Source organism: Euprymna scolopes, unplaced genomic scaffold (assembly GCF_053919585.1).
Source record: "Euprymna scolopes isolate OS-2025 unplaced genomic scaffold, ASM5391958v1 sca137, whole genome shotgun sequence".
Taxonomy (NCBI): domain Eukaryota; kingdom Metazoa; phylum Mollusca; class Cephalopoda; order Sepiida; family Sepiolidae; genus Euprymna; species Euprymna scolopes.
This window is the reverse complement of record NW_027633144.1, coordinates 68,786-85,122: the sequence shown is the minus strand read 5'-3', so window position 1 is coordinate 85,122 and position 16,337 is coordinate 68,786. Positions and strand designations below refer to the sequence as shown.

The 16,337-nt window shown below is 33.7% G+C and overlaps 1 protein-coding gene across 1 annotated transcript in view; it reads left to right on the top strand.

Annotated features, from left to right (window-relative positions):
• Nucleotides 1-144: 144 nt before the first annotated feature.
• Nucleotides 145-16,337, top strand: part of LOC145273698 (sodium/glucose cotransporter 4-like) — a 29,234-nt gene continuing 13,041 nt past the window's right edge. The window contains exons 1-2 of the mRNA XM_080127092.1: nucleotides 145-291; nucleotides 5,399-5,567. Of these exons, the coding sequence (XP_079983218.1) occupies nucleotides 155-291; nucleotides 5,399-5,567 (306 nt within the window). The 5' untranslated portion in view covers nucleotides 145-154. The remainder of the gene's footprint in view (nucleotides 292-5,398; nucleotides 5,568-16,337) is intronic.

Here is a 16,337-nt window from a genome sequence, read left to right as displayed (position 1 = left end):
CTGTTTGGTGCTGAAGTAAGAATGTTCTTTCATATATAAGTGTGATTGGGATAAGATAATGTTTTGCATCGATTTTTAAAATAAAAATATAAAAACAAAATAGAGTAATTTAATTTTTTTTTTTTTTTTTACAAAAAAAGGTCTTCGTGGTATTATGTTTGCTGCAATGCTGGCTGCAGTGATGAGTACGCTGACGTCTGTTTTTAATAGTGCCAGTAGTCTTTTCACTATGGATCTTTGGACAAGATTCAGGACGAACGCTTCCAGTTTGGAACTGCTTATAGTTGGACGGTAAGTGTTTCAAAATATCCAAACAATGTTTGGTTCTTTTGTGCACTTTTGAATTTGTTTTCAGTACAGTAGAAAGTATTCATCAGTTTCTATTCTTTAAAGTAGCTCTTTAGTTGTGCGAACCAAACTAGAAAGATATCAAGAAATTACAGAAAGGATCACGTGAAATTTGCTAACGTTCCTAAGTGAAAGTTTTTTTGTGGAACAAATTAGGTTCGAACTTCGCACACTCAGGTTGTCAGTCCGTATCGTTAACCACTGAGGCACCATCATCTTCCTGCTGCTCCTGCTACTGGTTGTTGTTGTTGCTGTTGTCGTTGTTGTTGTTGTTGTTGTTACTGTTGCTGTTGTTGTTGTTACTGTTGCTGTTGTTGTTGTTGCGGTTGTTGATTTTGTTGCTGTTGTCGTTGTTGATATTGTCGTTGCTTTTGTCGTTGTTGTTACTATTGCTGTTGTTGTTGTTGTTGCTGTTGTTACTGTTGTTGTTGTTGCTGTTGTTGTTGTTGTTGTTGCCGTTGCTATTGTCGTTGTTGTTACTGTTGCTGTTGTTGCTGTTGTTACTGTTGTTGTTACTGTTGCTGTTGTTGCTGTTGCTGTTGTTGCTGCTGTTATTGTTGTTACTGTTGCTGTTGTTGTTGTTGTTGTTGTTGTTGCTGTTGTTGTTGTTGTCTTTGTTGTTACTGTTGCTGTTGTTGTTACTATTGTTGTCGTTGTTGTTATTGTTGTTGTTGATGATGATGATGTTAAACAAATCAGACTTTTACACAGAGCTCACATAGACCATGTCACAGGGTTGTCAGGTCTGCATGAAGTCACCTTCATTGTTATACCTGATTTACAATTGACATCCAGAGCAGCACGGCTCTAGCGATTGCATAAGAAATCTGAGAAAGTGCGTCACAGCACACACAAAAGAATGGCGGCTATCATCACTTCATGGATTTGAAGGTGAAAAGATTAGGATTAAAGCTACATTTCAGAATATTGCAACAGACAGGAAGTTGCTAGTGACATGTAGTAGATAAACAGATAAGATTTTCTTTCTTTTTTTTTTTCAAACCATGGAAGAGAGGTGCTCCAATGGCCTTTATTGGGATATTGTATATGTATATAATATCCACAACCCATATATATAGAATAGTGGATAAGACAAAGAAAACCTCTGAAAACATTGCTAATTTCCAAACAAACCTTTATTTGCTTTTACAGTCACTGGTCTTAAAATAAATGACGACAACAACGAAACAAAAAAATAAAAAAAGGAGAGAATGAACAAACTTCTACTATTTGTCACTTACCCAGCAAAACTCAAGCTGTTATATGATGTTTCACTGTCCGAATAATCTGTGGAGCTCAGAGAATCAGTCCACATAGTGCTAAAATTGCTTTAGGGCAACATTGGATTCTCTAATTGATATTTAAAATTTTGATATTTCTTCTTCTTCTTCTTCTTCTTCTTCTTCTTCTTCTTTTTCTTCTATTCATTTGATGTCAACTTTTCCTTGTCCAATAGTCAAATGTTTTTCTGATATTTTTCAAGCTTACTCTCCAATCCTCATGTAACAGAGTTCAAATGCGTGTATGACAGCTGTATGCAAATGAGCGAGCCCTGTGAGTGCCAGATGACGTCATGGCAAAGGAAAAAAGATTATGAAAAGACTGTGTGCGCAGACGAATGATCACATTAGAGATGGACAGAGAAAGAGACGTGTTAAGCGTCTACTATCTTGAAGATATTGTCATCGAGTAATTTCTCTTTATGTGGACGATCTCAACAAGGTGCGCCTATCTCAGGCATCTCCCACATTTACACAATGGGATGAAATTTCAATTCAATTATAAATCTCATTTAGCGCATAACCGGATCCATACTTTCATTTTGCTGTGCTGCAAAGTTGTTCCTCCTAAAGAAATAACACAGCACAATAAGCTGTATTAAAAGTTGCTCTTTTTTCTCGTTTATTTTGCATGTAGCATACGCATTTATAACTAAACTATTCACTGTTCTAAGTTGACATCAATAGAATTTAAATTATAAAATTTCAAAAACTACCTGACAAATATACCCGGTGAACCAAGTGCAAGAGAGATTCAAGCAATTGCACTTAATGGAACGATCAAAATCTTAAATATGTCTTTTGGTTGGAATATTTGAGTTAGTGGTTGAATGTTTGGCATCCAGTAGGATACGCCAACCTCAGCTTGAACAAACTGGTAAGAAAATTAAAAAAAAAATTTTAATCATAGAAAATCTTATAAAAGTGCTAAGTTGTAGCTCAACATTATATACTTTTAGAGATTTGAAATAATTTAATAGGAGACATTAATATTTAAATATTTTTTGCCAATTCAGAAGCATAGGCGACCCTAAGTGTGACCGTGTTGATATCAGGTGAAAACCTAACCTGGATATGAAAATATTCCGATTACCAAACCGGACTCCCTGTTTTAGTTTAAAATAAATAAGCAAATTGGCATAAATATGTGCAACTTTCGAACACGTTTTTTTACTTTTTTATTTTTTTAATATACTTTAGAGATTTATTTTAAACTAAAACACGAAGTCCGTTTTGGTAAGCAGAACATTTTTCACATTGAGGTTAGGTTTTCACCTGACATTGGTACGGTCACACTTAGGGTCGCCTATTGAAGTGTTGAAATTAATGTTTAAAAAAAAAACGCCGTTCATGCTAACGCGTACAAAAATAAATAAATAAATAAAATAACTCCAATTGTGTAAAACAATCTTCTCTTGATTTCTCAACTCGTCATCACAAAATCTCGATTACATTTCGACCCTCTTGCAAAAAACTCCATCCTTATATACAGCCTTTTAATTGCGTCAGTACCACGATTTGCATATCGTTCTTCCCTTCTCTTTTCTTGTACTCGATGGATTCCAGGTTCAAATGGCGGTGGTTCTCGTGCAGATCATTTTGTAACCTCAGTGTTGTTAGGTTCTGTTACCCCCCCCCCCCCGTGATCTGATCACATAGGCTACATCCCGTCGGTGGTCGTCTTTGTGGGGTGCTTCTTCGCAATTGTGGGGCCTCTTCAGAACCATGGGCTTCCTCAGAAGCACATGCGTTCTATTCCTGCTTCATGACCATCTGCTGAGTCTGTTTTGTCATTGGATATCATACTTTCCGACATGCTCTCCAAGGATGTTGTGCTTTTTGAATTTTCTGACAAGAGTACATGGTATTGGGGGCATAGGTCCTTCACGTGTCGGGCATCCCATCCACCAAGATGGATTGTGGACTGATTATTTCAGTAACCCGACCCTGGCCAAACGCTGTGGTAAACTGATTCTGTGGAGCCTTCACCCACATGTAGCCTCCAACTCGGTATGAACTATGCTCCGGACCTGCTACTGGTCGTATAACATTGATTCCTTTCACCGGGCCTCGTACCAGTATATGGCATTGGCTGGTGAGTTCAAAGATGACTCGGCTTTTTTTTTGGAGTCACATTGTACCAGTAGACCACCTCTGGTATTGAACAATGCATTCTAGTCGTGATCTGTTTCACAGTGCGATGGCATTGCTCTGCTGTGCCATTCCTGGCTGGGGCATATGCACAGCGAAATCTCAAGTTCATGCCCCATTCATCTGCAAACGTCTTGAATTCTTTTCTGCGGAAAGCTGTGTCATTGTCTATCAGTAGTTCACGAGGTGGGCCACGTTCAAAAAAGACCACTTCCAGCTAACGAATTATAGTTGCTGAGTCCTGCCGTGCTAATTGCCTCCACACTGAAAACTGCGACGGCCCACAATCAGTGATAGTTAGGAAATGGTAAGCACCGTAGTGTGTAATGTCCGTTCCCAACTGTTGCCAATCACTGCTCACCTCCAGCTTTCCTTTCTTCCAGTGAACTGGCGCTATACACAAACTTATACAAATATATTCAAGTCAAAATGGTTTATTCTAACTTACTTTCTAAAACAAAACTAGCTATTGGCTATGTTAAAATGAGTATAAAAAAATATCCCTAATAATAATGCATAACCGACTGGTAAGAAAAGAACTTTCGTCTTTTACACTAAAACAACATTGACGGTAAACAACGATCCCTACAAAACAAGAAAATAAGACTGACAGGACGGGAGAAAATCTGAAAGTGAGTAGATAAGAAGGTGAAATATCCCCCCCCTTTTTTAAAAAGTTTTCCATTCTCGGCCTAGTTTGTTTTCATGTCAATCTATTGCAACTGCATTTTTCCATAAAGACGTTTATTTTTCTTTCTTTTTTGCTTCATACTGACCCTTTCTTTTAGTAAAAGGCTTGGTCGCGGCTTCCAAAATAAATATATGTAACGTGGCTGTTATGTTTGAACCGTATTCATTAGTTCCAACCTCTCTCGGACACCACACCGTCTGGTACTGTCAAAAAGGAACAAACAAACAAACAAAAATAAATCCAACTTGGATTTTTTAGCAAAAGCCATTTATTACCATTACTTGCATGCTTCTTGTTTTTTCTAACTGTTCCTTTCGTCTGTCATGAGATTAACAAAATCCTGCAGTTTCGATATCAGCTTAAAAGTCGTTCGTCACCACCACAGGGCCACACGTTCATCTCACATTGGAACAATTTAATTTTTTACTCTCCCTCGTCAAATGGGGTCCTATTTTTCTTTTCCTCGTCATGCAAGTCTGCACTCATTTACCAATTTGCATAGTGCTCAAATGGCTGCTGCTGCTAATATCTTTGTGAACCATCTATCCTTCAGCCCCTGCTGATATTTTCACACACGCTCATATGCACTCTGTTACTCTGTTATTTATAATGTTGAAGAAATTTTGTTCCCCCATCTAAACTTTATAAAAAAACTATTTTTCATTAATAACTATTTTTCTACTTTATCGTTTTCCATAATTTATGAATATTTTACTATTTGCGACATGACAATTGCGTAGGTACCATTTGTTTTACTTGGAATTCAGTATTTCGAATTTCATTCGTTTAATATAGAAACACGTTTTTGTCTTATGTGACCTTTAGTTGAGACGAATTCATTTGTGTTTCTAATCTATGTCACCCCTTGTCTGCATCATATTATTACAGTGTAAGCTCAGCTTTGTTGATTCTATTTTGTTCTTTGTAGAGTAATCATTGTGGTTTTGGCCGTATGTACAATAATCTGGATTCCTATAATGCAATCTGGCCAAGCTAGTGAACTCTGGCAATACTGGCAGGCTCTCATGTCGGCTGTAGGACCACCGTGGGCACTTGTTTTCTTGATGGGATTCTTTTGGCAAAGAACAACAGAACCGGTGAGTCAATGGCAGCTGTTTTTGCTAAAACTTTAAAATTTCAACTCGATTTGTTGATTGCATAAAATGTTACAAGAGAAAGGATACCCCTACTTCCTAACATTAAAAAAAAAAGGAAAAATATAAAAAAAATATTTTTATTTACTTTTTATTACTTAGGTATTTATTTGCATTGTGTCGTATTATGAAAAGAGTTATCTTTCTTAGCGTCTTTTTCGTTTTGTTTATGTAGTGATACGCAAATTAAGTATAATTTACATATGAGCAGATAGCTCATTATTTATAAACCGACACCAACTAGAACAGGTGGTTGTTGAACGCTTGCTTAGCGTTATACACGACATATCAATGGCGTCGACGATAGGATATTCTCTGGTCTTTGAAGACCCGGCATACGTAGATACTTGGATTCGTTGCTTTGCTGCTAATGCGAGAAGCAAAAAGTTAAAAGACAACAAAAAACAAGGAGGAGAGAATGAAATCACCGACTTGTTCATGGCTAACGTTGGTTGTGAAGCAATTATGAAGGTTGCTACAATCGAGAACTAGAAGAAATGACTTTCGAAGAAATAAGTCAGGTTATCAAGGGAAACATGAGGCCAAAGAAAGACTGGAGATTGCAGAAAGGATCAAGTTTATGGCAATGAAGTAGGAAGTGGATGAACCGATAGTAAAATATTTACACCGGTTAAGAAGTGCGAGTAAATACTGTGACTTTGAAAAACTAGGAACAGAAGAACAGACATCAGAAGAAGACTTAATTCAACTAAGATTGATTGCAGGTATGCATAATTCGGCACATAGATATAAGCTAATTGAACAGTTATAACTTACAAACATGCCCTTGAATATGTATCTAGAATTTATACAACAGCAGGAGTTAATACATACCAAAACCAAAATAATAATAATAAAAAAAAACTCCTATGAAGAAATAATGGCTGACACGTATATGGTAGAAACGAAAAGAAAAAAATGTACGTACTGTAGAAAAATCCATGAAAGGAAAAAAGAAAAATGCCCAGCGTTTGGAAAAACATGTTCAAAGTGTTTAAAAAATAAAAATGCCCAGCGTTTGGAAAAACATGTTCAAAGTGTTTAAAAAAGAATCACTTCAAAGAAGTATGAAAAAATGTGGAAAGAATAGAGGATGAAAATAGACAAATTTTTAATGTAAAGAAAGATAATATACAAAATACGGGGTCAAGGAACGGAGATACAAAAATAAAAATGAAAATCAACAATTGTGTTGTTGAAATGGAGATAGATACTGACAGTGAAGTAACCATAATACCCAGAAATTTATGGGAAAAAAATGAGAAAACCGTTTAAAAAAAAAGCAACGTAAAATTATGTCAGTTTGATGGCTCGATTATAGCAGTTATGGATTACTTTGAAGGTTCACTAGAACTAAAAAAAATATGAAGTAAGAAATTGCCGAAAAACGCATGGGCTATTGGAGAATGATGTATTAAAAATAAATTCAAGAAAGTTTATTAATGAGATAAAAATGTAAAAAACAGGAAAATTAAAAAATTATGAAGCTAGCCTGAAATTAAAAGGAAATGTTCCCCCCTCCTGCGAAGCGAGAAAATTACCAGTGCATTCATTATTTTAGTAATAGCTAAGTTGCGAAAGTTAATAAAGGAAGAAAGTAAATGGGCATCACCCATTGTGGTATTAAAAAAAAAAGACAGTGACTTGAGAATTTGTGGAGATTATAAAATAGGGTGAACCATAAAGTTTGCGCCGACTCATACCCTATTCTGAATGTGGAAGTAGCTTTACATAAACTTGCCGGAATGAAAGTATTTTCGAAGATAGACCTAAAATTAGCTTACCACCAAATTCCCATAAATGAAAATTTTAAAGAAGTGACGACAATAAACACACCTATAGGCTTGCTAAGGTGGAAAAGGATACCGTATTGCATAAAAACGGCAAGAGCAATTTTTCAAAAAGCTATTGAAAAAGTAATAGGAAATGTTGAAAATACCATCCGTTATCAAGACGATATATGTGTTGGAGATTTAAATGAAGATGATTTAAAGAAAAAAAAATAAACTGAAAATATACTAAGAGAACCGGCTAAGAGACGCTGGCATGACAGTAAATACAAAAACGTGTGTAACCAACAGTAATGAAATATCATTTTTGGGTTACTAAATTTCAAAGGAAGGGATTTCTCCAGATGAAGCGCTAATAGAGAAAATTCTAAAAGTGGTTACACCAAAATATAAAAAAGAGTTGGAGTCTTTCTTGGGTTTGGTAAATTTTTATAGAAAATATGTACCAAAATATAATGAGTTGACAGAACCATTTGCGAAGTTAAGAAAAAAAAATGCGGAATTCATTTGGTTAGAACACCAACAGAAAGCCTTTGAAAACTTAAAACAGATTCTGGCGAAAAAGCCAATAGTACAAATTTTTTACCCTAAGAAGGACATAACTCTAACTACTGACGCTAGTGAGCATTCCGTATCCGGTATTTTGTCACAAGATGGTCATCCAGTAATGTACTTATTGAGGAGATTAACAATGACTGAACACAATTATTCTAATATAGGAAGGGGGGCACTAGCTATAGTGTGGACAACGGACAGAGCAAGACAGTTCTTGATGGGAAAAAAATTCTTGTTGAAAAGTGATCACAGACCACTGGAATTTATTTTCAACCCAAGAAAAGAACTACTAAAAGGTACAACGTCCAAAATATTACGTTGGGCGATCAGACTGATGGCATTCGACTTTGACATTAATTATGTTAAAGGGAATACGATACCGCATGAGGAATTTGAAGACACATTCCTGCACCTTGTAGAAACCGATGTAATATCTGTAGATAAAATGGCTACTGAAACTACAAATGACCCAGTGTTAAACAGAATAGTGTTGAGGATAAAAGAGAATCGTTGGGGAAATTGTTCAATGGCTGAAAGACCATTCAAAGAAATAAGACATAAATTGACTATAGAAAACGGGGTAAGATGTAATGGAGACTTGGTAGTTCCCCCAGAAACACAAAGGAGACAGGTTATAAAAAGTGGACATGATGACGTACATTGTGGAGTTGCAGCTACGCAAAGAAGACTAAAATTGGAAACATGGTGGCTGGGGTACTCAAGAGACGTAGAGGACTACGTAAAAAGATGCAAAAAATGCATAGAACTCAGGAATTTCAAGCAAAAGAAAATACATGTGTGGCCCCGAGAAGCAGAACCGTGGAGCAGAGTACACATGGATCATGCCTATATCAATGGGATAGGACTATTATTAACATTAGTAGACACATATTCAGGTTGGCCTGAAGTGGTTAGAGTACCTGATAAATAAAGTACCACCGTAAAACAAATATTAAGCGTAATATTTTCAAGAAATGGGATACCGAGAACATTGGTGACAGATAATGTGCCAGAATTTGCGGATGCTGATTTGCATGAATGGTTAATAATAATCGGATGCAGACCTTACAAAACCCCTCCCTACCACTCTCAAAATAATGGGATAGCAGAAAGGATTGTGCAGACGGTAAAGAAGAGCATAAAAGCATGCGTACAACTGAAAGAGAAAATCGATGCTTTCTTACCAAGATTATTACTAAGTTATAGAACAATTCCACATGCAGGTAGACTAGAAAGTCCATCTGCCTTAATGAGCAAACAATTAAGATCCCCTTTAACTGTGCCATATGTCACAAATCAAAATATGTGGTACAAAAGAAATAGGAATATGGAAACCGAGACAGCAGAAATTATTATGCAGAAAAGACATAATACTGCAATATTAAATAAAGAAAATATGAACAGTGTTCTAGCTCATGCTGACCAAATAAGATCCCAAGGAGAACAATCGGATGAGGAAATACCTTCAGAGCTGCCCATTATTGACGTAACAGAAGAGTTACTGCAGAATAAGACTGCGGAGGAAGAAGTAGAGAGGGACGAGTTAGAAGAGGAAGAAGTAGAATGGGGCAAGGCAGAAGAGGAAAATCAGAATATGCAGGAGGAACACTGCGATTATAGGGAAAGACGTGATAGATCCAGACCTCCAAGGAAAAGGAGAGAGATAAAGAAAGATGTTCAGGAGGGCACGAGAAGAAGTACAAGAAGTACTCGCGGCATAAAGCCCCTCCATCATAGTGAGATGTAGTGATATGCAAATTAAGTATAATTTACATATGAGCAGATAGCTCATATTTATAAACTGACACTAACTAGAACAGGTTGTTGAACGCTTGCTTAGCGTTATACATGACATATCAGTTTATATCGCAATGTCAAATTTCCAACATAGCAACGTTTTTTTCCCCCGTTCTTTTTTTAACTTTTCGCTTGTACAATTCAACCCATTATGATTTAATGTTTTTAATGTTTTTTTTCTTATAAACCGAAACGTATTTTTAAGTAAAGATAAATTGTTTGAAAATAATGTCATAGCCATCCCTATAACAGGTCGAGAGATGTAACATTTGGAGTTTTTTATTGGAAGTGAATTTTACGATCAGTCAGCATTTTCATTGCTTACACTTCATTAAAGATTCTAGCTGTAGCCATGATATGACCTAGATATCCCAACGTTAAACAAGTTGGGAAGGACCGTGTTTAGACGAGCTTCTGGAACTGACCTTCACTCCTGATCTGAAATGGAACACATACATACATAGCCAAGATCGCCGAAGAAATAGTTGGATTATTCTACTACTCAAGTAGGTATCTCATTGCCAAAGCAATCCTCGACCTGTATAAGAGTCAAGTATGTCTTAGGATAGAGTACTGTTGCCACATCTGGGCAAGAGTTGCTTGGCACGACCTATTCTGCCTTGACAGAGTTCAAAATTGGCTTGGAAATCTGGTAGGTGATGCCCTTTTTCTTCCCTGGAACTTCTTTCCCACAGAAGATACATTGCGAGCCTGGTTCTGCTCTATTATTTTTTTGAGCTTCAATCTATGGTCTCCACTTGCCAAACTTTTACAAAATAAACAATAGACTAACTACAATCACTATCAACAATTTCCCCCACTCTCCGTCTGTGCCTAAATCTAAATGCAGATTCCATGAACAAAGTTTCTTTTCTAGAACTGCACACTTGTGGAACTCTGGTCTGCTGGTCTGCTTTCAAGATAAACAAAATATGACCGTCTTCAAGTCCAATGTAAATTAGTTCTTGTTGAGCTGTCTCCTTAAATAATCAGATTATACTCAAGTACTATCACTAACGAACACTATGTTGTCATCCCAATGACCATCATACATTCATTAACTCTTATCCTCGAATGGCTGTCAGACCTTGATAAGTAGTGACTCCTTGGTAAAAAAACTTATAACATAATCGATATTTTAACCAAGTGACAATCAATCAAGTGATGTGAATGCTAGGCTGCGCACAAACTTGATTGAAAACATAACCTCTGCCTTGACAGAATAAATACATTTACAGAATATATTTTTTTTTTCTGATAGTTTAAAATCAATAAATATTCATAATTTCAGTGTTAGTTCAAACAAACGAAAATTACGTTTTAAACAAAGAAAAAATATTAAAAGAATTGTTTTTGGAATTGGGAATAAAGTTAAAATAATTCTGAAACCTCAAAATGTTCTGATATTTCTTATTCTCGATTTATTTCCATTAATCGAACCACCACCAGTACTTATAACATACATTTTATCGGATGTGGTGTCCTAGCATCACGGGAAATTAACACCAGAAAACGTGACCTAGAAACAACGTTTGCTACAGTTTAAGAAGGCATGCTTTGATGAGAAGCAAGATAAAACGTCCATATGCCTTGAAGGACAGTCCAGAAAGGAGACTAAAAAATTGATGAATTAAATTTTCCCCGTAGGTAGAATGATATTTTTTACTTTTAAACAGGAAACCGCATTTCTCTAATGCCAGCAAGAATAATTTAGGGGAGATAACTCAGATATCATGCTAGGAAGAAGACTCAGATAATTCTGCCTTAAAAACATCAATATTAGTTTAAATGTTTTCAAGTTTAGTTTTAAAGTGTAATAACGATGTCTACCTGAAATTAAGTGATTTAAAATGTATTTCTTAACTCCTGTCTATTTGTTTTTGTTCACCCCAAATAAGGCATATATATATATATATATATATATATATATATATATATATATATATATATATATATATATATATTTGGAAAAATCAAGACAACAAAATATAAAATAAGAACATCATATGGTGTATTTCCTTACATGTTACAATTGTTTCGTAACCATTTGGACAAATTTAACCATTATATTATTTAAAAGTATTTCAAAAATAGCTACTCTTCAGACACCAAAATATATTCGTCATATATCTCTATATATAAAAATCTCATCCTTGGTTCGTTAGTTATTCATAAAACGATATTTCTACATTACCAATTTAATTGAAATTTTCAAACAGTCTATCCTTAGAGTCGAGGAATATTTTTATGTTATTAAAATAAATTAAAATTGCACAATTATAAAATTAAATAAAATAAAAATATTTTTCGTATGTCTCTTCTCGGTTTTATTTCCGGTAGAACTGAACTTCTGTTTCAATTTATACACCACGATTTGACGAATCGAATTACAAGATTTCATTTTCTGTTTAATCGATAAGTAAAAAAAACATCCCCTATTTTTAAAATTTAAATTCATTTATTTATCTCCCCAATTTTTAAATTTAAAAAATTTTTGTTTGTTATATCAGGCAAAAAAAAAAAAAATGCTCGCCAGAAGGTACCTTAACAAAACCATCTTTGTTGTAAAAATCATTTTTTAACAAAATTGGCAGTACACGTTCTAAATAAGAAAATATGAACTTTTTTATTATTAAAACTATAAATTGTTAGGTGAAAGTACAGGTTTTTTTCAAAGAAAATTTATGTTGCATATGCATTTTGGTAACGTGCTGAAATAATACCATTTTTAAAATTTTTTTCAGCCACTGTTATCACGGAGAGGGGAGGGTGTTTTGTAACTATTCTGTGCTTTCAAGTAACAATCTATTATTAAAAAAAAGAAACTATACAAAATGCTGTCAGAAACCTACCAAATATGTCAGCCTATGTCACGGTAACATATATTCTGTTGGTTTCTGACACTGTTTTGTATAGTTTTTTAGTTTTTAACTTATTTTCCCAAACTTAGCGTAGTTAACAGAGTCCGCGACCATTTGTCTTTTTCAAATACATCGATAAACACTGTGTGTTTTTCGAGCCGATTAAACATTTTGCATTAAATAAAAACGCTAAAAATATTATCCAGTTAGGTAGAAACGTAACTTAACTTACCTTTGCTTTCATTTATTTGTTTTTAGACTACTTTTTGGAATCTGTGTATAGCAATCCCCCCCCCCCCCCAAATATTAATTAAAAACTCACATTTTTGAATACAGAAAAAAAAGAAAAAAAATGTCGATTACTCGTTTCAACATTTTAGCAACGTTTGGCTTAATCCACTGATTGTTGGTCGAACCCAAGCCATGATTGACAGAAACCCCTGAGGATCCGGATCAAATTCTGCAAGAGTACCATTTTTTTTTCATTTTCACCTTTTCTTTTTTTTTCACTTTTTGGAGTGGATTGCTGTACTAAGAATATAAGAAACATGCATTTTCTCTTTTTATTAGATTTTTCCATTACACTAAATTGAGCCACAGCAACGCATGACAGGACACAGCTAGTCTTTTAATATTTTTCTGTTTTTATAATTATTTTTTTCTCTTTGATTTATTTATTGATTGATTTACTCCTCAACTCCTAAACTACACCTTTCAGATTTTAGTCTCTATTTATATGTCCAGCTAGTCATTTCTCAATTTGCCTTAGTTTTGTACAAATTTTTATTTACATTTGTATTTGTATTTATTTTTCCTTTTCCCTTTTATCTATTTTTTTTAAGAAAAACTATAAATTAAAATATATTTATCTTCATATCATACTGGTTATGCAACTAATTTAAATATTAAATCTATCATTTTCAGTCTTATCTATGTAAGGGACATAACTTGATTTTACCCACATTTATGGATTCATAATTTTATCGAAATTTCTTTATATTTTTAATTCACTATTTTGATTTTTGTCTTTATTCATCTCTTATGGTTAGTTTTAGAGTTTTAGTTCTCACATTATTCTCTTTATAGCAAGCTAGGTTAAATTTCTCAGTTTATTTCAAACTCATATTCTGATTTAGTATATTTTAATCCATCATAATCTGTTCACCTCAATTTTTGCAATTACTTAATATTTGATTTCTTTTTTGTGCTATTGAAATTTCTCAGTGTATTACCAATAACAATTATCAAATTTAAATTTAATTCTATTTCCTTTATTTAGGTTTTAGTTAGTTTATTTTCTATGTTAAGTTAACAACCTACTACTTTATTTATTAAACCATCCTTAATTCCTCGTATTAAATTCAAAATTCTCTTACCAGACTTGCATTTCACTCACAACATATTCCTTAATTATTATTTTCTTATATACATGTTTTTTTTAATCAGGCGTGATAATAGGAATTTATTTCTATGTAAACAGCTTTGTATGACATCAAAGTTTTTATTTAAAATTGCCTTTTTTGAATTCACTATGTGGTATAACTCAAGTAAGCATAGATTACATCTTTTTGATTTACTAGGTTTATATTTTGTAGCTTTATCTACTATTGACCATTTTAATTCAAATTCTATTTTATTCTTACATAGTTTCCTAACCCAATCCCCTAATTGAGTAATGTTTCTCTTCTTATTTTTAATATTTAAATATAATATTCTTTTGAAAATAGGGTATGATTATAAATATCTCCAGTATCAAATAATCCTTATACACTATGAAATTTACTTTATGCATGAAACCCAAAGAGAGGAGATATAACATATGAGAAATTTTTGGAGTCAAATCTCCCCTTGCTGTTATTTCAGATTATTTGAAACCATAGCAGCAAGTTTTAGTTTCCCCTCCATCAAAGCCAGAGGTTTCGGGAAAATATCAGATATTTTGTAATTCAAATGCAAAACTAGGAAAACAACTGACTATGATTAAAACATTTTAGGACTGCAAAAAAGTGTCAAAAATAGACTCTGGATGATGAATCACTTTAATGTGCGACCTTAAGGGCAAAGGTCACATAGCCCACTACACAATTCAGGTCATTACTTTCCAACGAGGCTTCATTTGTTAAATTCTGATCAATAGTGGAGCTTACAAATGTGGAACTTACTAATTACAAATCAATATGTGGAACTTACAAATTGCCAAAAAAAGGTGGTGTATATATATATATATATATATATATATATATATATATATATATATATATATATATATATATATATATATATATATATAGTTGGTAAAACTGGTAATTAGTAAAAACCTGAAGAGAATGCTCAATACTATTGCAGAGCAAATATGTGTTTTATTTTTTTATTACCGTTTTATCTGTTTAATATATATATATATATATATATATATATATATATATATATATATATATATATATATATATATATATATATATATATATATATATAGAGTTGTAGCCAAATTGAATATTGAAATGCTCATATCTTTGGTTCTATGAGACGAAACTACATGAAAATTTGCAGGTTTTTTTGGAGATTATAATACTGTGGTTAAAATTTTATGACAATTGGAAGGAAAAAACCTATATTTTCAAATTAATAAAATATGCAAAATTGCCTACATTTGTATATATAGTGTCCTGCTGGCCAGTTTCAGTTTTGCTGCTTCGGTTATCTCCCTTTAAGCCTTGCTAGGCCACTAATATATTAGAAGAATACTTGTCTCAGGAAAGATAAAATTAATTCCTTGAACAGAACAGTTTTGCGCAGCTTCTATATCCCTTACAAGCGCAAATGAAATACGCATGGCAATGAAGACTCTTTTGTTTGCTACTTCCACACGACTGCCTAATGGTTGGGTTTGGTTGAAAAGCAATAAATTCAAATGTATGTATATATAATGTAAAAAGAAAAAAAAAAAAAAAAAAAACTAAGAATAAAACTGTTTTTGAAATAACGTGAGTGGTTAAGGTGGAAAAAATATAACCAAGTGTCAGTATCTAGAGAGCGAATAGGAAGACTACATTTTGATATGCTGACAATCCCTGTTTCAAGACAGAGACAAGACTTTCTGATTCCATGGCAAGTGCTCGTCTGAGCTCCAATCCACCCCTCTCCTGCCGATCTTTCACGATAAACACCCATCTAGCTGAAACCACTGTCAAAAATTTCCCCCATTTTTTAATTGTGCCGAAACCAAAACGTAGATTCCATGAACAAAGCTTCTTTCTTAGAAGTACACGCTAGTAGAACTCTCTTCCGTCTGCCTGTTTCCCACCTGACGACAACTTAGATGTCTTCAAGTCCAACATAAACAAATTCCTGATGAACCGCCCCCTTAAGTAAGACACTTTATCAAATCTCCAATACTAACGATTACTATGATACTATCCCCATTGATTACTGTACACGCAATAACCCTTATCCCAAGTGGCTCCCGGGCCTTGATAAGTGGTGACTTCGATGTAAAAAAAAAAAAAAAAAAATTATCAAGTTAATCACAATTGTTTTTGTTTCTTTTTTTTTTTTAATTACAATATACCTTGCCTTAAGATTAAAGTGAAACATTACTCAGAAAAAAATCATTTTTATTATTATTATTATTATTATTATTTATTTATTTATTTTTACTCTTTTCCACCCCAAACAAAATACATTGCTACTTGGTTACTATTTGAAATCAT